The 20,944-nt window shown below is 39.8% G+C and overlaps 1 protein-coding gene across 4 annotated transcripts in view; it reads left to right on the forward strand.

Moving 5' to 3' along the window:
* Positions 1-20,944, forward strand: part of WWOX (WW domain containing oxidoreductase) — a 537,552-nt gene that overhangs the window by 332,262 nt on the left and 184,346 nt on the right. The window contains exon 9 of one of the 4 annotated variants that reach the window (XM_064459622.1): positions 17,227-17,330. The exons of the other annotated variants lie outside the window; for them this stretch is intronic. Within the exon in view, the coding sequence (XP_064315692.1) occupies positions 17,227-17,330 (104 nt within the window). The remainder of the gene's footprint in view (positions 1-17,226; positions 17,331-20,944) is intronic. 4 annotated transcript variants of the gene reach the window in all.

The raw sequence follows: 20,944 nt of genomic DNA on the forward strand, positions 1-20,944 counted from the left end.
TTATCACATTATTATATCTTCATTCTATCTGAATTGTGAGGTAGGGAATAAGAAAGCATGAAAATAAGGTGAAGGTTCTGCCTTAAACCAACAAAAATAAGCAAAATCAGAGTTAATTTTCTACCTACGCCCTTCTTAACCGTCCCTATTGTGCTTAGTCATTGTCAGGGTCCTGGAAGGTTGCATAAACTTAAATAAATAGGCTGCAGTTGGGTAGAAAAAATGAGACACATGAGAATGACTTTGAAATGCTTTGGGTTTACCCATTATAAGTCAGAATGTAAGTATTACCTTTACAGACTTTATATCTAGTTCTCTATTAATATCATAAGTCTATAAAAGGTTGAAAATATCCATGAATATGAACATATTAATAACCAAGGAGCTAATAAAGAGTTGTAAAGTGCCAGGCAGGTTCTGTCATATGAACTCAACACTGTTAATATAAATAAGTGCAGATTTTTTATAAAATGTTATGAGAAGAGGACATGCATTGCACAGTATCCAGTTTTAATGATTTGTTGATTATAAAGATATTAAAAATCAAGTAAACCTACAGAATTGCAAACTGCACTGGAAAGCAAAAGCTTTTAAATACAGAATTGCATTCTTAATGCTTTTTTGTTCTTTTTTGTTTAAATTTGACCTCTATTCCACCTCCTCCTAAAACACATTGTTCCAAAAGGGCTTGTGTTTTTCCACTCAGAAACACAACTTAGCCAACATCACTAAACAGAAGGGATCCCAGGACGGCTACATTCCTGCAGTTTGTTTTTAATGACATTTTGCAAAACCATATTCCTAGGCTAAAAATCATAGATGAAGTTTCATGGCTTCCTTTGTAGCAATTTAAAAAATAATTTTATCGTACTTTTAAAAGCGAATAACCGAAACATGACTAGATGCTGACAAGCCTTTTGTTTAGCCGTCCTGCGTAACGCCAGAGTGGGGTATTTGCCGCGGCCGTGAGTTTTATTTGTCGTCATTCCTCGTTCATCTCTGCCATCTTTCTCCTTGGTCTCTACAGATAATTACAGCCAGCCGTGATGGTTGCTATTAAGGATATAGCAGTAGCAGTTCTTCACAAATGTACTAGGATTGGAAGCTACTGCATCGTAAGTTTATCCTGTAATAACGCATTTAGCGGACTCAAAGGGAACGAATACGTGACGCTGCATAGCTGTAAATTGCAATAACTTCTGAAGTCAACGAGGGCTCAGTATCACGTCCTATGTGACGCTCAGTCTGTATGATATATATTTCAAAGGCTACTTCCAAACTCTGCTTTCTTTTTCAAGAGGTCTGCGCGCACCAGTGTTACCCGTGCTTGCTGTAGAGGGCAAAGTGTGTCTGCTGGCTGCTTGCTATGTTTGGAGCTAACAGACCGTAGTAAAGGGGAATGAGCAGCCGTCCTCTGGGTCTTCCATCACTATCATTGCAAATAAATAAATAACCTAAATTCTGATTCCAAAGCCAAAAGCTGCCTTCAGGTTCACCTCTGCAGTCTTGTTGAAAACAATGTATGAACTATCAGAGCCCTGTGTTGACTTTTAATTCCCCAGTGCATTTGCTGTGCTGCCATTTGTGCTTGTGCAAGTGTCCGTGGAACCGGAGGGGAAGAGGGAGCAGCTTTTTCCCTCTGAAAGTCATTGACAAAACCAGCACGAGAAGTAGTACAGTGAAAGTATGAAAAGATCACTCAGAAGGAAGCTGCACTTGAGCCTGCTGTATTGTTATGCCGTACGTTAGAGCAGAGGCTGTGGTGAAGTGTGATAAATTTGGTTCTTCTACACTGTATTATCGCTTTGTTGCTTAAGTGGTCGTGTGAAAAAAGGCGACAGCAGTATGTAATGGACAATACGATTTAAGTCCATCAACAGCACGTTTTTTCTAATGTGAAGTCTTGTTACCATTTGTCAGCCAGGAGATATATTTTGACAATCAAGACATATTGTGCAGGTGGTTGAAATAATTTTGATGTGTTTGTTTTGGGGTTTTTTTTCCAATGCATGCTGATTAATCCCAGGTTCATATATCACACCAAATTGGAAAATGCAGCCTACCCGTATGATGAATGTGTTTAGAAAGGTTTAAAGTTTTGTTCGCTGTAACATCAGTGCCCTTGAAGGCAGTGGGCAGACTCGATCCAGGATTGCAAATACAATCCCCTCTCCCTCCTTGGCTGCCCTGCTCCCTCCTGGAGGGGCTGAACCCCGCCACGCACTGCAGGCTGGGGTGGGAGCGCTAGCTCGGACTAAGTTTACGCTAACCCAGGAGACCAAAATGAATTAGAGAATTTCCTATTGCTAACTTTTCTGTTGGTAGACTGTGGGGGCGGCTGCCTGTCATAATGGGAAAAGGCAGGAAGGCAGTGATGGGCAACTGGAGGAGACGTGTTGTTCGTGGGAAGTAGCAGGTGGTAGCCTTGGTCTTTTTGCAGATAAAACTGTCTGCCTGTAGCCTCACTAGTGAGACCTTCAGACCCGGTAGCTATGATTCCAGTGAAGTGAAAGTGTGCCTGAAGTTCCAAAGTAGTAATAAGTAGCAATTAAATTTGCATCCATTTCACCTGTGGACTTAGTTGTCAAGTTTTTTTGATGTTGTTGTGCAGGGAAACGCATTGGTACCCACAGATTTATTGGCATTATGTCATTATCACAAAATTGCAAATGAGAGTTTCCCTTTCCTCCCCCCACACGAGCGCAGAGGAATCACAAGCAGTGATTCTGGTCATCAGAGGCAAGAAGAAGGGATAACTGAAACAAAGAGGCATCGTGTTGCACGGGCTAGTCTTTATCTTCAGTCAGCTGGATTGCAAATAGAGGGATGAATATGCATTGCCAGAAAACGGATTATTCTTTTCTTTTTCTTTAAATACTGTGGGATCTCTCCCTCTTTCCACCAGGAGACCTACAAGGTCGCCAAATTAAACCTTTATACAATCCAAAAATTGAATCTTAGTACATCCATTCTCCTAATGCAATTTCTGCAATACCTATCGGTGCTGACAGTTTTGGTCACATATCTCTATTGTGCTGTTCAGTTTTATTTGACAGTGCAGGATGGCATCAGCATGTATTGGAGGTAACATCTGAGCTGTGGCTGATCTCTTGGGACTGCTGTACTACTTTACCTCCTTGCCATGATAAATGGATGTTTCTGTCATTCCTTAAGATTTCCTCCTGGGTTAGGCATCTTTCTTTAATTATTAATCAAAAGCAATGTAACAATCATTGCAAACAAATGTATCACTGTACTGAAGCAAGTATGTTAGATGGGATGTTAGTAGTATTAGTGGAACAAGATTTGGATGTAAAGGTTGTGATCTTGTCTTTTTCACATCTGCTTGATACATAAATTATTATGCTAGTCTGAGTATTGTATTTCCCTGCTGCAAAAAGAGAAAAATAAATGCAGTAGGCTAGCTGCTTCTGCAGCGTTCAAACTGAACAAAGGCCAAGCGACTTATGCAAAGCCATTCCTGAAATCTGTGACATAGCCAGGACAAAAATGTCCCGCGTCTGAATGCAACCATATGCTTACTACTGGGGAAAAAAGAGTGCACAGTTAGAGATATGCAAAATCCAATTAATTTTTTTTTGAGCTGAGACTAGTTTTTGAGCTTCGGTTGTCCTGAGTTTTCACGTATGTTTTACTTGCAGCAGTCATGCTTTCAGAAGGAAATCTACATTTGATACTTCTTTTTTTTCTAGGCGCAAATATGTGCCTCACTGTTTAGTTCCCAGTTTGCATGCACTCGCACAGGCCTCACTTCAGAGGTGGGATCCTTGAGCAGTACCTGGGAAACGTCTGCTTTGCATTAAGTACCTTTTGCTAGAGCTCAGGTTAAAGAAAAATCTCAAACTGCTGTAGTCAGCACGGAGCCACTTTGTGTTTTCCTCTGCAGACCCGAGGTTAAAGATGTGGGCAATGCATGTCGGTGTATGAGAGGGGGAGCCCTGTGCCAGGCGTGGGCACACCCCCCTCTCCTCTAGCAAAACTCTGGCTACGTCCCCATGCTGCCTTTCCCAAGTGCACAGAGAGACCCAGAGAGCTTTGGGATTTGTAAGGGGCTGCAGTGTCTGGTGGCTGCACAGCTTCCCCATCGCCTGCCTCCTCCTCCCATCCCTTGACCAGTTCAACTGATTTATCTGGAGGGAAAGATGGGGTTTCATCACTAAAAACTGCTACTCATTGTCTTAGAGATAAAATATCAGTATAAAAGACATACATTTTCACAGAACCAACGTGACGGGTTCATTTGGTTTCCATTCACAGCATTAGCTTAATCCTGCTGTTGAATACGCAGATGTACAAAGCTGTGGCTCCAATAAAATACATGTGATCAAATCTGAACTGCTTGTCTCTTTGAGACATTCATTTAATGCATAAATTTAATATACTTTTCTTTGATAAAACTCTTATTAGGTGTTGAAGACATTGCCATCTTAAATATCAGACTAAGGATATTTACTGACTCCTGCAAATCAGGCCTTCTTTTGAAGATATTTATTAATCTCCAGAATAAATTATCTGTATTTCATTGTGTGCAATATATATGGGCACAGTACATTGCCTCATAGCGTTTAGTTTTTTTCTCCTTGAATTCCTTACAGGTATCAGTCTTGACTGAAGTAAAGACAGGCTGTCTATTTTAGTATTAGCATAACAGTATAAAAACTACCAAAAAGAAACGGCCAACATATGAACATCAGTTTTCCTTTGTGTTCCCTCAAATTGTCACAAATGTTCTATCTCCTTCGACGAGCCTTTTGCTATTATAATAATGTAATAATATCGATATCTGCGTTTACTGAAAAATCACGTGCAGCTCATGGTCACCCTTTCAGAGGCACTGAACGTAGGCCCTTACACTGGGAATTAATAATGTCCTCGTTCCCCTGTTAGCCTCATATCGCTTTGTAGGAAGCAGAGGGCAAACTTCCCAGAGCAACTAAAAACTGCTAGATACACCGCTCATAATGAAACCTGTATGAATTCATACTTAGGCTGATTTGAAAAATGCACACTGAAATACTAGAATGATTCCAAATTCTGACTTCCTACTCCCAGAAAAAAACCAGTGAGCTGAGCTGTTCTAATGAAAATATTGTAATCTGACTGGTTTAAATACGTCTTCTTCCTGAAATGCTCCTGCACTGCACGGTAATGAGGAAGAGGTCAGCGTTCTAGTTTTGCGCTCCTTCGTGTCATTTACAGGATTCGGCCTCTGTACTTTTTAACATATGTGACCCCAACCTGGCTCCCTCTCTTTTTGTAGGGCTTGACCTCACCTACCTATCCCAGTCCTGAGAAGAGAGAAATTGAGGTTATCTGTAAAAGAATGCATGTGATAAACTTCTTTTAAATTATTAGCTAGATCTGTCTTTAATATGCATTCTATGTAAAGTACTTAAATGTTATTCTGAAAGGATTTTTCAACAGCAAAATTAATGACAAATTGAATATTTGAATATTTTGTTGATTATTAAAGAGCATAAAACCTTCCAGGAGTTCATGGAAATATATTCTTCTGTGTATAACAAGACATTGATGCTTTAAAAAAATGCCTAGATTCTGGGTGCTACATCTATTTCAATAAATAAGCCCTTTTTATTTGCATAAAGCATGAAAGATGTGAACTACTGCAACTAGATCTATGCAAACAGTCAGCATCCAAATTACAAGTGCTCTTAATAGGTCGCTCAGTCTCAGATTCATTTGAGACATTCTTGCCTGATGTCATGAAAATACCTGCAGAAAACTATGCTACCATTTCAGGTGTACTGTGGGCATTTTGAACATCTAGGTTTTTCACAGGACACATGGGAAGATGGATGCCATATAAATTAGCTGTTGCACTTGCAAATGTTATGCATCTCAGAATAAATTGTCCACAACATTTATGTATCTGTGATGTAGTGGGAGACGTGGTTTAGGGGTGAAGGGAGAATAATTCAGAAAGGTTTTCCTGGTAGCTGGTACAGGGTTGAGTTTGGGTGCAACAGCAGCACGGACACAAGTGAAATACCTCCATGAAATGATGAATTCTGCAAGTACTTGTGCACTGTGATGCGTTCTGGACAGTCCAAGAGACAGCAAAATACTCAAAATACTCTGCTGGGAGAGGTACGGCTGCACAAATGCTTGTTTGCCCATGCTGGTGGCCTGCGGGAGTCCAGGGGGTGAGAGGCTGAAACAGGAGCCATAGGGAGGGCAGAGGAGGCTAATACCTAGAGGGTGAGGAAATCGCAGGGGGCGATGCGTGTGCAAATGTTCCTGAAGTTATATGAGGGCAATTGTCAAAATCAATGATAAAAGAGGATTGCTAATAAAAAGCTCAGTTTCAAAGCTGGGAACTCAAAAGTTGGGTGCCCAGTTTTGTATTTAAGCAACTAAAATGGCATTTAAATGTACAAAATATGTATTTACAAGCTTAAATAGATGCTTGTGCCACTGATAGGAAGATGATTCGGGCAGATGAAAACATCCCTCCCAAATGCTGTGATTCACGTTTGCCTTTGCTGCGGTGAGGGAGGTTCCTTGCTCAGGGGTAAAGCTGAATTTAAACCTCAGGTGGCACAATAAGATCCTAATGAATTGCAGACTGTGTCTCTTTACTCTGACAAAGAGTAAAGGAACACGAGCAATCTTGGACTGTATGTAAATTGTTTCATTGTACCTGCTAAATATAACATGAAAAACTTGAGACATGAAATGTCACCTGCTCTTATCAAGCTTCGAAGAGATTACCTCTTAACAGAAGTTTCATTTTCATTTCCTCCAACATTTACTGAAGTGAACGAGGGCCGTGACTCCTTTATTTCCTAATCCGAGCCAGCAACTTGCTTTCTTCTGTGTTTTATGTCACTCCATATGACATTGCATCGAGGCAATTCAGTGCTGCATGCAGTTGAACCAAAAGCAATTTAAGTCAAAAATGGACAAATATGGATGTCATTTATAAAGCTTGTTCAAAGGTCTTTGACACAGCTCAAAGCTTGCGCACTTTTGAGGTGCAACAAGGTTTTTCTCCTCTTATTTCTGAAGCCAAATTGTGGGGTTTTAATAGAGCTCCACTGAGTGAGTAGCAGGCAACACTTTGTACTTAGAACAATCCTTCCGTAAACTAGAAGTGGTTTCACTTTTATTATTTATAGGAACTTTTTAGAAGAAAAATATAGGATCCAATATAAAACCAAGTGTGGCAGTATCAGTGGAGCGGCCTTGCAGACTAAAACCCAAACATCTTGTTGTACAGTCTGTTAAAGTCTAAAAGCTCATCCAGTGTACAGAGTTGGAGTATGATGGGGAAATGAATTATATGTTTTCTTCGATGGCTTCTTTGTTTTCACACCGCTTTTAATCAGATCCTGAATGCTGTTGGTTCTAAGGCTTTGCTTTCGGAGTATTTAATTTACATATATTGAAAATATATTCTTATGTATTTATTTATACATACGTATTTTTATATATTTTAATATATAGAAAAAGAGAGACTTCCCTCCCCAGTTGAGGCTCTGTGGCTTGCTCTTTCTTTCGCTTAGTGGTTGCCACCAAAAGCCCAGATGTTGTGTCCAGGCAGTCCAGAGAAAGCCTGTATGTAGGGCTTCAAACCGCCGTGTACGACCACAAGTTCCAGTGCAATACTATAGACTGGAAAAGATTTGTGAAAGTGCTGGTTCTTCAACAGAGAGCTCTCAGAGATTCTGAAAAGCATTTTTTACCTAAGTGCTGAAGAGGTTCTCTGCGTAATTTGTTCACTAGGGATCTTCAGATAAAATCATAGTGGCAGATTAAAAAATATCCAATTTGCAGAAGTTTCTTCATGTGGTTTTTTTTTTGTCTTCTTGTCCTAAATGGTCAGCTAATATGATTCATATGTCCTTCGCTTGGGATCTCAAGAAACATTTGGAATTGCTTATAAACATATTTCTTGAATCTGGCTTTTTATTAGGGCATGTTTGGAAGCACTCAGATGTCCTGCTATGAAAATTCAAGAAACAGATCACTGTTAAGTGCATCTCTGCGGTTTTAAATATTTCCCCCCTCCCTTCTCCCCTGCCTTCCTGACTCGTCCCTTCCACTGAGCCAGGGGGGGTTATTCATGCTTTTGCCACCAATGTTATTTTGTCACTTGAAGGGTGTTCAAAATTTTCAGTGTAGATTTATGTTTTTATTTAAAGCGTTCTCTTGCTGTCTGTTGTCTTTGTAATAAATGGTCATGGTTAAGTGGCATCATGAGAACTGTTTTCATTAAGAAGGTATAATGCCAAAAAAAGTGCCGTTTGTAAGTAAATTTATTACAACTAATTATAGTATGTACGCTGTGTTTTTAAAAATACACTTGTCAAAATATTGCTGTTGGTAAAAATGGATTTAAGGACTCTTGTCAGTATGTTTGGCTGATTAATTGCTTCAAGAAGCTATGATGATGTTATTCTGATACTAAAATAAGGTTCTTAATTAAAGTAATGAATTACTTGCATTCCCTTGCATTTTATCTTAATTCTATATCTTTTGCTACACTCTTTTCCAAATAGTAAATATATTCAGTAATTATATCTGATAACATGTAAGTAGTTTATATTAGATAGCAAGATATATAATGCAGATAAAAATAGTCTAGATTACATCTAGTGTATATTACATTTATTTTATAAATGTAGTATGTGATGCTTGCTCACTGCATATTTCAAAAGGGCTCTGAAAGCTTGATAAACTGATAGGCACCGTATACAGAGTACGTTATTTCACACGCCTCCTTAGCACTTGCAGTTACTTTAAGAGTGCACGGCAGCAGAGCTAAACACTTCAAGGAAAAGATGAGAGTATATCCAATGCAAACTGTCTGTGATATTTAAGGTATAGCCACTGTTAAGTGTTTTAATATCATAAACCAAAGGTTTATATATATCGTTTGTGAAGTGTTAGATTCTTAAAAAAACCAAAAATCAGTGTACCTCTGTACTATTTAAGACCTTATCCTGCATAGAAACAGACTGTTAATGGCAATTGAAATGCTTCTACAAAATTATTACTATTTTCAGATGCTCTTGAGGTTAAAGCAAAAATGTCTAAAAAATTTTGCTGCCCTAATCAGGAGTTTCACCTTCAGTCTCCCAAGGTGACTGTGCCTCTGGTGCCAGTACCAAGCACCAGTGGCAGGAGGTGCGGGGTGCCCCAAGGTGCTGGCAATATATGGCATGCACCCCGAGCGACATCTTTCTGTGCTCTTCCACCAAAGTACTCTGGCTACGGGCCTGCTTTGGGTGTGCAGAGGGATGGCACAGCGAGCCTCAGGTCTCACATCCTGCTGTTACTTAAGGGGCGACCCCAGTTATCCCCCAGTGGCTCATGACATCCTCTGTGCCACAGGTTTCTGCCCCCTCCAAACGGCTGGAGGCTGCATTTGTGAGCCTCACTTCTGCCCGTGTTTGACCTGCGAGATGGAGCTGGGTTTGGAAAGCTGTCATCATGGCGAAAACCGTTCCCTGGCAGATTGAGAGCGTAGTCTAAGGATACAGCCCTCTGCCTCACAACTAAACCACCCCTGTTCCTGCTAGTACATAATGATCTCAGCCTGACCCCCAAGTGGGGATGAGGAGAAGGGGTATCCACAGCAAACGGGGGGGGATGCAGAGGGTATGCACCAAAAACGAAACTCTCCCGAGGCCTGCACAAAAGCAGTGTATACATTCTGCCTCAGGACCGAATACAGCTGACCTCGCAGTTGTCTTTACCGTGAAGTTTTGGAGGGCAAAGCCCAATGAAAGACTAAATGCTGTATTACGAAAATATACTTTGGTGAAATATATCTCAGCACTGAGCAAACATTACAAGTAACGAATATATTTAATGGAGTGTATTATTTTATTATAGCTAGCTGCTATAATAGGCAGTTAAAGCATGATAAACAAAAGAAGCAGAAATGTGATGTACTAGAAGATCAGATCTCTTTCCCTTATATCTGTTTTGTCAACTTGCATTCATCTACTTTCTGTTTTCTTTGGTGGGCAGTCATCAAGGCGTGAAATAGCTGCCTTCCCACGTTACCAAGCCATGTAAATTTTGCTTTGGGAATGAGTTTATTTCAGACAGCATTCCTAATCGTGGTGTGCAAGCACCACTTGCATAGGGAAGAACACATGAAGAAAATGTTTTCATTCTTAGAGATGACATAATTAAAGTAATTTACTAATCTGTGGCCTGGATGAAGTTGAGAATGTGAAATAATGATAGAAAGACATAAATATGTTAGAAAGTTAGCATATCAAAGTAATTGAGAAAAAATAATTTGGTGATGCTTAAATTGTTGATGCAAATGAGCGTATCATTAAATGATCCTCTGAACAAAAAGACTGGCAAAATGCCTTTAAAACACGTATTCTTCTATTACGAAGAGCAAAATGCTTATTTTTTATAATGTTAAAGTTTACTAGTCTTTCTATATTTTGTCTGTTTATATAGATTGACTGTATTTTTTTGTTTGTTTCAAGAATTGTATCCTAGTAATGTTATTGCTGTCCACTACTTTCCTAATGGCAGAGTAACACTGAAAGCATAATTACATTTCCTAATTATGTGTAATTAAGCAAAACCCAGATGATGTATTCAGTGAGCTCTTGGAATAGCCAAGGGTCAAGGGCTTTTGGAATTTTGTAGCATTTCTCTAAATAAGCACATTATACTGTTAAAGCCAAGATACAGGTTTGTGCAGTCTGTTCTGTAAACCTGCTTAACAGCTAAAATATATAGTATTAATTTATTTAGCTGAGTAAGGATATTGTTGAGATTTCCTCCCTCCCGTTTTTAGATTTGTCGTACTTAACCCAGGAAAAGGGACTTTTAACTCAGCACCATAATGTTCTGCATGCTGACAAGCTAAGTGATATTTATTTTTTCAAACCTTAATCCTTTTGAAACATGGAGAAATAAATACATCCTCTTATCTAGCATATGCCTGAGACTGGAAATAAATTCTTATTTTCTTGTGGTCCTGTACCAATGGTCTACAATGAATAATTTGGGCAGTCTCACTGAATATAATAGGAAGACCTTCTCTGTTACCAGTGATAATTATAAAGCTCATAATGGGAAACCTCCAAAGCCCTACCATCAATCAAGGAAAATAAACAATGGAAAATGATAGGTATATAGAAGTGAAAATGGCAAAACCACGTATGGAAATGCAATAGTTTCTGTGGGGTTATAAATCATGGGGGAGTCATAATTTTAAATGTAATTAATATTCTCAGATTAAAACATAACTTCCTAAGGAATTTAGCAGACATTTTTACAGTCAGGAGCTAGATGAGTCAGAGCATTAGTAATGGGATTAAGGAGACTTTCACTTCTAGATCATTAGGTCAAATATGACCCAAATCTGCAGTGCCTGAAAGTTATCATTTCACAGCTGTGCAGTGGCCTTTGTAAAAAGATTTGTTGATTTTGGTCTAGACCCCATCAGGCAAGGGTCTGCGGACCAAAATCAGCTGTGCTGTAAGCAGTTTTGTTCTCAGTGAAAACAAAAGAAGTTGGCCTCCATCATCTCAAAGCCTGGATTTTGGAGTATTAGGGCATCATTAAAAACCTCATGTTGTGTATCCTTCCAGTAGCAGAAGCCAAGAATAAAATGGCTTTTGCAAGGGAGCTGCCTGCTCGGTCTCTGGAAGTGATCCCTCCACTCAAGGGTGCAGATGAATGTTGTTTACTGCAAGTTTTTCTCTCCTTGTCTCATGAGTGCCTAGCCTGGAAACCTAGGACAAAGACAAAGCAGAGGCCCTCAGAGCATTCCTGAGTGTGTAGATTCCCACACATGCTTCTTAAAATAGAGGTTGATTTGAATGATAACCCCAAAGTCCATTGGCATCACTTTAGCCACCTACACCAATGTACTGGTAAAAAGCTTGCTAGCAATTTGGAAGTGAAGGTTATGTTAGTTTTGCTCTTAGTTGTGATAGGAAACGTAGAAAGGGGGGAACGCACCTAGTGCAAAGTATTAGTGTCCAAATTAGGAAAACCCTAATGTTTTTTAACACCTTGTTGGTAAATTTTAATTTTACATGGTCTTATATGGATGACCTCAGGGGCACATTGTGCATTGTCTCAGGAAGGATTAGGGCAGGAACTCGACCTCCCAGCAGCAGCACACTGTGTGGGAACAGTACGTCTGGTTTATTTTCCCGTCTCACACCATGGCCCAGATTGCTCTGGCTAATGCACTTGGCTTTCTTCATACATCAGTGCTGGAGGTTAGAGACCTTGAAATTATCTCTACTCACACATAGTGCCATTCCCGTGCAAAATCTGGTAATGTTCAAAATCTGTCTGTTCGTGCTAGTTGACTTCTCTGTCATTTGGTTTCCCTTCAGTGAGATCTGAAGACATTCGGCATGCTCAGTTTGGAGTTTTCTGAAGTTCTTGTGCCTATGGTGATTCCTGCATTGGCACTTTGGGAGGCAGAAAGTTAACTGAGGTTTCCTCCAGGCTGGCTGTGTGGATGAGTGCCCCTGGTGCGTATGCACCCTGAGATGGGTGGTGGACCCGGTCTGGCTCAGAAGCCTCTGCCCTTGCTGCAGCGGGTTCCACTTATGCTTATAAACCCAGCAGGGAGGTAGGGTGCACATGTTCAAGGACAGCACTGCACTAACATGTGCTTTCTTACATGTTTTCTTGATGCTTTCTTGAACATGAAATTGTTAACAACTTAGAAATTCAGTCCTTGAACTAGCTCTGTTTCTCCTAGACCTTGTTTCCACCCGCTGGACGTGACCACTGCCATTGCCTCACCTCCATTTGGACTGCGGCTTATTTACACTTCTTGGTTCTAGGACACTTACAGAGATGCTGACTTGCGGTTTTCCATTCCTTTCTTTTCCTGGCCACAAGTGAGCCCAGTTCCTTCCTTGTTTTCCACCCTTCGTTCCCGTCCCCTGTGACCCCCCAAACCACTCCCGAGGCACTATCTTTTTTGCAGAGCTTGTAATTTTGGAAATAATGGAGGACCAAGGAAATATCTGTTGGTCTAGTCATAGTTATAATATGGTGATTGCCAGTGGTTTATTCTATGGCTAAATCAGCCAGTGCTTAAAGGATTCCCATTTTTAAATCCTTTATTCCTGTTTTGGAATTTTTCCATGTTCTTTTTCATGCATTGGAGTGAAGGTCAGGCTCTTTTTCACAAGATTTCTACCAAAACAAATATATTTTTGACAGTTGAGGAGTCTGTCCACAGGCTGAATAAAAATTTTTGCAATGTTGTTTTTTCATACATATGCAATACTAAATATTTTCCAGAAATATTTGTTCCTGTGTTGGAAGGTTACAAGAGGAAAAGACCAGTGAACCATTGGTAACCTGGTTCAGCTCTAGCAAGTGCATTTTGTTTGCAGTGCTTTGTTTCCTGTTGTGAATTTCATTTACTAGGTACACATGACACAAAGCTTTATTAATTGCACGAAGAAATGACACAACTATTATTCCCGGTAACAAATGAGTCACTAGGTTTGCAACAGCGGACAAAAGATAAATGCACGCGCGTGAGATCTGCAATCGTTGTAGGAGTTCTTCCTAAAAATACATTTCAACTGATTTACAGCATTCTTGAATAGTTTCATATGCTGTACTGTGTGTGATATATTTAGATTTTCAGTCCCGATGCATTCCTGGAAAGAATGTCCAGTGTTGTTCTAAGGATTAAATGTCCCACGGGGGATAAAAGCACCAGAGAATGGAGGACAATGAAACGTTAGATGTAAAAACAAACAGATGTAGCATAATAAGTAAAAGGTCAATATGTGCTGAGGACCAGCATGCGTAAAATCAGAATGGTAATTTCAAGTAGTCGGAGGCCAGTACGGCAGCAGAGCTCCCTCCAGTACCGCCCGGATAAAAGAGTCGCTGGGCAGTGCGTACTCCCGCGATGGGCTTGGGTGAGAGAGAAGTTCTGCTCTGACATCTTTACTTGCCTCTTAAAAAATTCATATGGTTAATATTTAAGTTTCAGAAACCTGTGGCCAGCAAGAGAAAGTTCTTCTAAATGACCCCATTTGTGCTAATGTAACAATCTAATGAAAACTTTAATGCTTATGTTTGCATAATTTCAATTCATTTTTGCTGTTCTGATTATTAAAATGGCTCATTTAAGGACTATCTTTTGTTTTGTTTGATTTCGGCATTCCCTTTGGTAAGAGTTGCAAACATTGTGAGGAAATGGATTTAATAGACAGGGTCTCAGGAACGGTTAGCTAAATGGTGCTGCAAACACTCCCAATTTTTCCCTTTGTTCTTCTACATATGTTTAAAGATATTTCTGTTAATTTACAATTTGAAAGGTGGGTGAGGAGCAGAGAGTTTGAAAAATAGATTACTGTCTTCATTAATACAGGTTTGACCTACAAAGTCTTCACGTACTTAATGATTAAAAACCAAAGTACTAAATAATAAATTATAAGAATTTATAGGAGTCATCATCTTGAAATTAGCTTACTGAATGTTCTTATCATAATAAATCTGAGTGGGTGTCTAATTTAGTGTTAGCTGACTAAAATTATATGTTGCAGTCAGAAAAAAAAAACTTTTATTTCAAGACAAATGATATGAATTTAATCAGAAGTAACCCAAAAGGCTACTATATTTTGTTGTGTCTACTTTGCAGAAACTTTGGCAAAACTGGTATTGCTACAATGAGGATTGATTTCAGTGTGTGAATCTGGCAGACAATAAAATTTGTAGCAATTCAGCGGTGTTTGTGGTACCACTTCCATACTGCTGTAGCAAGTCAAAAAAACAGGAAACAAAAGACAAAATATCTGCTGTATCTCTTATTCAATCTAGGTATAGCAGAAGGATTTGCCGAGATCTTTTTATGTGATTGGAGAACAATCTCCCTCTTCCCTCTTTATCTCTCGCTGCTATAAAAGATGTTTCCCAATTCAGTTAAAATGTATTTCTCCTCACATACAAATAGGAAGACTCACATACAGACCTGAACATTCTCAGAGCTGGTAAGCTGCTTCTAAAATCCAGCTACTGGGAAGCCTGGAAGGGAAAGAAAGGAAAACAAACATTAACTTAGGAAGCATATTAAGATAGTCCTAATCGATATTTTGCTTCAGTCCAGGCAGTAAAAGATACGTCCTGAGCTCGTTCTCAGGACAGTCATTCTGAGCCTTTCCACTGTGCCAAAACAAGTGGGTTTGGCCAGTGTGGAGCTGACCTATGTTCAGTCACTGTTGACAGACTTCACTGAATGAAGGGCTGGGACCCTAGTTTGTAAACAGGTGGTAAAATCGTAGCAAAATAGCTTTTAGGGGAAATTTCTCTCTGCAGTTTATGAAGAACAGCGAGAGCTGCAGAAAGCAGTCAGGTTCTGCTTTATCCTTTCACTTTGCCTCAGTCCCTCACCCTAATTAATTAGAGGGAGATGTGCCTTGCAGAGAAGAAGAAAATACCTTTGGGATTTTCATCAGGAAGTCATAGCTCTTGTGGTTAAAGGGAAAAGATTTGTTGTTGTTGTTTTAAATATTAAAAATTTAAAATGTGATTCACTAGTACTTCATTTTTATCATTAGTACCAATTTTGCAGTGCTAAATGCTGTTGATAGTATTTAAGTTTCTTTATGTAAACATAAGTTTCGATTGCAGATTCCTAATCAGAACTAGAATAACCCTGTGCCTCAATCATTTTTCCCAAAGACCTCCTGGAGATCAGATTCATCTCTGAAAATGCTGATTAGTCGGGTTTCATTACCTCCTTTCAGAGTATTCAAATGTCGAAAAAAGGCAAAACAAAGATGAGAGTATACAAACGAAAATTAGATGCATTATTAAGTTAAAGGAGCTTATATCTCTCATTTTCTAAAAAGCCTTTACCGTAGCAGTCTCCTGCAGTTGGACCCAGTGTGTTCCCGTGCTGTAGCGGTGTGTCCAGAGCGTGTGTGGACGTGAGGTTCCTTTCAAGGGCTCCTCACCGTGGGTGCCGTAAAATGGATGGTAGCTTAGGTAATTGCTGTGTCACACTGTGTAATCATTTTTTAATTGGGAAAGACGATGTTTGTGAAATAATTTGTATCAGCCTTATCATTAACAATCTGATCCAAAATCCCGTTGTTTTTCAGGAGTGAAGATAAGCCCCATTTTTAGTGTTAGTTTTACTTTCTGTCTTTTAGACACAATCATGACCAGGGGTATTTTGTTGTATAACGTAGTGTCCAAAGACCCCTTAGGAGGGGTGTCTGCTGTGCAGGCAACTATGCAAAGACTTGTTAAGAGACGTCTGTCCTGCAGAACTGGCACGCTGAGACCACAGCTCAGGAAGCGAATCTCTGCAACAGTCATCTACATATTTCAGGGCTTTTGGAGCCGCTGGGATGGCTGCTACTAGAAGTTGACTCAGCTGGGCTGTACCGGTGAATGTGCTATGGATCCATATGGTTCAGCAGTGATTCTTGACACTTTTGGAGGCAAGACTCGGTGCTCTATTGTTTCCTCCAAAGGCAAGTACCCTTCAAAAGGCAGTAATGTTAAAGTAAGTCTACTAATAGCACTAGCTGAATGGTTTGGCTATAGGAAAAACAGAGGAAAAGGCATGTTCATTCAGTCAGCATTCCTTCCTCCTGGTTTGCTCAGCAACGTCTTCGGGGGTGGGCTGAAGTGTGTTCACTGGGTGCCCTGTGCATGGTGTAGGTGTGGTACTGAGGTGTAGTCGCCATGAGTTTCCTGCAGGCATGAGCACTGGCAGCGTATTTCATCTGCAAAGTCTACGTGACTCACTGATGCACCGTAGGCACTGTGAGCGAAGAGTCAGAGTATATGCAGAGGGGTATTTTGTGCTCTGTTCTGTACGCTTTACTTTTGTGCCTGTGCAGGGTTAATCATAGGATATGGTGATGTTTCAGTGAACACTAAAATATAACCCATACAGGAAGACAGAGGTAATTTCATGTTTTGTGAAAGAATATTCCTGTTATAAGAGCTCCGGGTTTTGTAATGGAAGATTTGTAATGCACTGATTTTTTTAAGCACTTTTTTTCAAGTATCATTAGCATTACTAATGTGTGTGTTACTTTTAAAGGCTTGACTCAGCCATTTCCTCATGTTCCAGATTTCTTGCCACCGATACGCAGCTGTGTTACTGTGTAACAATGCAAGGTCATTTTTATGTCGCATATGTAGAAATAACAGAAATTGCATTCGGTCTGAATTAACATAATGTCTCCTAAGATTTCAGTGGGAAAAAACAAACAGACCTCAGCACGATCCATTAACACCAGAATTCAGGGGATAACCTCCAGCGTGGGCTCTAGAAGCGCTTCATTACAGACCTGGTCAGTGACAACTCCCTGCACTTGCATGCTATAATCTTTTTTTCCTAATCATTTTGTCACAAATCAGTTATTTAATGCAAATGATCAGACAAGTTGTTTCTCTTCTGCTCTGTTTTAGCAGATCAGGTTTTTAACATAGAACTGGACACAGATGCACCTTTGTAATACGTACAAAGATACAGGCGGGAAAAAGGAAACAACATTAAGCACTATCAAATTTCTTTTTAATAAAGTAATGTTTGTTTTCTTTCTCTCTGGAACTTGTTGAGGTTTACAGTTCCATGTAACATTGTGCATTTACAGAATTTTCCTTAGGACTCAGCTGGCCCACTGAGAATAGGTTGTGAAAGAAGAGGACGTGTGTGTTTCCCAAATCCACTACACTTTGTATCCAGGGCTGCACAGCACAGCAAACTAACTAACACTTCTGTTAAATTAGAGAAATTATAGTTTTTTCATCTTTAAAAGAAATTAATGAGTGAGCACGTAAAGTAGAGGAGGGAAGATCAGTTGCTCTTCTAATTTAAAAAGGCTTGTGGTTCAAAAATATAAACACACAGCCTGGTGGCCAGGTAGCTTGTTGTTATGTTGGGGTTTTTTTTCCACATCAGTGATATTCTTCAGTCCTGCAAGTTAGTAAAACCAAGACCACTTGCCATAGCTATAAGCTATCAATAAAAATTAATGTACCACAGGGAATTGAAAGCAAAAAAATGTACTTAAGTGTTCAGGGCCATCGAGCCACCCATGCATCCTCTGTGAGTGTACTCTGGCGATAGAGCTGTTATTGTTGCCATGGGCTGCCATTTAATGTTATTTTCCTAAGTAAATGCTTCTGTGCTCTGATCAAGGACATTGGCAGTAAACCAAGACACAGCCTTCGGAAAAAGATGGTGCTGAATGGTATTGAATACTGTTCAACGAGACCTGGTATCAGAGGATAACTAAAGCCCCTCTCTTTTGAAAGTCAGTTCAAACACTGGTTTAAAATCCTTTCAAGAAGGGAAGAGTCCTTCTCTGTTCCTCTTTCCTTTTTTGTCTGGAAGATTTTTTGGTTTTGTTTTTGTTTTTTTTCTTTAAAGAATGTCAAGAAGAATTAAAGAAATAAAAAAGACTGGGATATATCCACTCTAAGGTGATTTAACTGAGGAGAATGGGAAGATAAACAACAACATCAAAATTCCCAAATAAATGTATTTCTGGGATGGGTTTTTCTGTTTGTCGGCTTTGCCAACAGGACGATCGTTGTTAACCTGAGGGCTCCCCCTGTTAACCACATCCCCATAGTAGTTTTTTTGGGGAAATGGTCATGGCTCTGTATCCAGCCCTGCGTGCTGGTGCCAATGGTGTAGCTCTGTTCAAAGGCACGGGACAAGAGGTGTGTAGTCACCCCCAGTGTAACGACATTGAAGTAAAGGATTTTCCACTGGGAGGACTAGCATCGATAGTGTCATCTGATTGTTTTGGCTAAAATGCAAACTGTGCTGCATTTGTCAGTCAGGAGAGTACATTTTAAACAAGGAGTGCCGCTGTGGTGTCTCCTGTAACAGCTGAACCCCCATTTGCTGAAAGAAAAGAGAAACAAGGATATGAAAGGGTTTCCATTTGCAATGGTCTGTGTACAGGAGCTGTACACAAATGCAGAAAGAAAGGCCTGTAGCAAGTAAGTGATCCCCCAGGTTAAGTTTGCCATCGGTCTGCAATCTCCATTTCTTCCTCAGGGTGATTATTGTATTAAACTGTTACGTTTGATTCCTTTGTAGTTAAAGCAATGAAACTACATTCCAATAAAATAATAAAGGGCAGAGTCTGTGCCCCAGGGGCCTGAAACCATCATTTTGGGTGTGGTACACTCAGTGGTTGCAGCAGAGAATGATTTGGTGTATGTGGTAAAGAGAAATGGGATTTAGCATCATCATTTAGCTGTAGGATGGGTCTGTCCTAGTGAAACCTTGTGCTTTTTGCTGCAGGTGTAAGAAAGCAGCTGAGTGCAATTCCTGTGGGCATTAGTTTTTTTAAAATCAAACTTTGTTAGCCCAGAACTCGATGAAGAAGAAGAGGAGGATGTTACAAATGAAAAGGCTGACCTGGCTTTTTGGTATGTGTTATTGATAGTATATAGACAGTCATGCTTATTTATAAATATTCTAGGGAAAAGTAGTTGTTTGAGCCATTCTTCAGGGTTATTCAGCACGTTTTCGTCCTGCACCCACCTTTCAATCCAGTAGTTCCCCTTTTCTTCTAATGATGCATCTCATGTGTGGCAGTTCATCATAAAAAATGCCCATACAGGGTTAGAGCAAAGTACAAACCAGTCTAGTATACTTGCTCTGACAAATGGCAACAGCAGAAGCCATAGAAAAAGACGGAGAATCAGCAAACAATAGAGATTTTTTCCCAAAATCTCTCCCAGCCTTTAATACCTTACAAAAATCATAAACTTTTAGCATCCAGAGTCTTGTGGGAGGGATTTAACAACTTCATATTGCATAAAAAATTCAGTGACTCCTTTTACTTGTTTTGAGCCTGGAACCCGCTAGTGCTATCTAATGGCACCCAGCTCCTGTACTGAACAAGGCAGTCTGTCCCTGCTCACCCTCTCCAAGCTCCTCATAGTTTTGTAGACCAGAAGCACGTCTCTGGTCAGCTGCCTCTTGTGAGGGAGAAGATCCAGAATTTAACTGTGTACAGAGGTTATTCCATAGCAATAATAACCTTTTTTGCCCTTCTTTATAGCTTTCCAGTGCTGTGATAGTTTTTCAAGATGAGGTGACCAGAACTTCACACAGTTTTCAGGATGCAGACAGATCATCAGCTTATAGAGTGACACGTGTCTTTTACTTTCTTCTCTATTCCTTTGCTAATAATTCTTATCTTCCTATTTCTTTTTTAATTGCAACTGAACATTGAGCTGATGTTCTCAGAGGACTGTGTTTTAACCCCAAGATCTTGCTCTTGCATCCTAAGAGTACTCCAGTGTGGGCATGTGAAGTTGCATTTGTTTTTTCCCACGTGCATCACTTGACATTCATCTACATTTAATTTCATCTGCCATTTTATTGCATAGTTGCTGAGCATCATAAGATCTTTCTGCAAGTCTTCACAGTCAGCCTTCATCCTTGCTAGTGTGAATAGCTACCCTTTTTTTTTTCAGTAGTGGTGAGGAGGGAGGGAGAAAACGGAAAGGCAACTGCAGACTGTGCTGCATGGATACAAACTATTTAGAGTGAAATCCAGCGATCCCCATTAGAGGCAATGTGATTAATGGAACCGAAACCTCAAAAAGTGGTCTTGCAACTACCTTTTTAATGCATAATATTTGTGTGAGTTTGACATTCAGCAAAATGCTTTCTCTCATGCCTGGTCTGAAGTTAAAAATATAAACGGAATGTCCTAGATTTTATTTATGCATCTAAAGTTGTTAAGGAGGTAAAAGAGAATTGAGAGATAGGCAGCCCAGATTACATATCTCCCAACTACAGTCCCATCGTTCGCAGAAACTTCTCCTCCTGTTGATTGAATCGTTCAAAGTTGGGTTGATTTTGGTAATTCAGAATTATATAGATTTTCATTGAATAAGCAGATGTTTGTTTCATTGTCCAAGGGAGAAGTTA

The sequence above is a fragment of the Phalacrocorax carbo genome, chromosome 8 (assembly GCF_963921805.1).
Source record: "Phalacrocorax carbo chromosome 8, bPhaCar2.1, whole genome shotgun sequence".
Classification (NCBI taxonomy): Eukaryota; Metazoa; Chordata; class Aves; order Suliformes; family Phalacrocoracidae; genus Phalacrocorax; species Phalacrocorax carbo.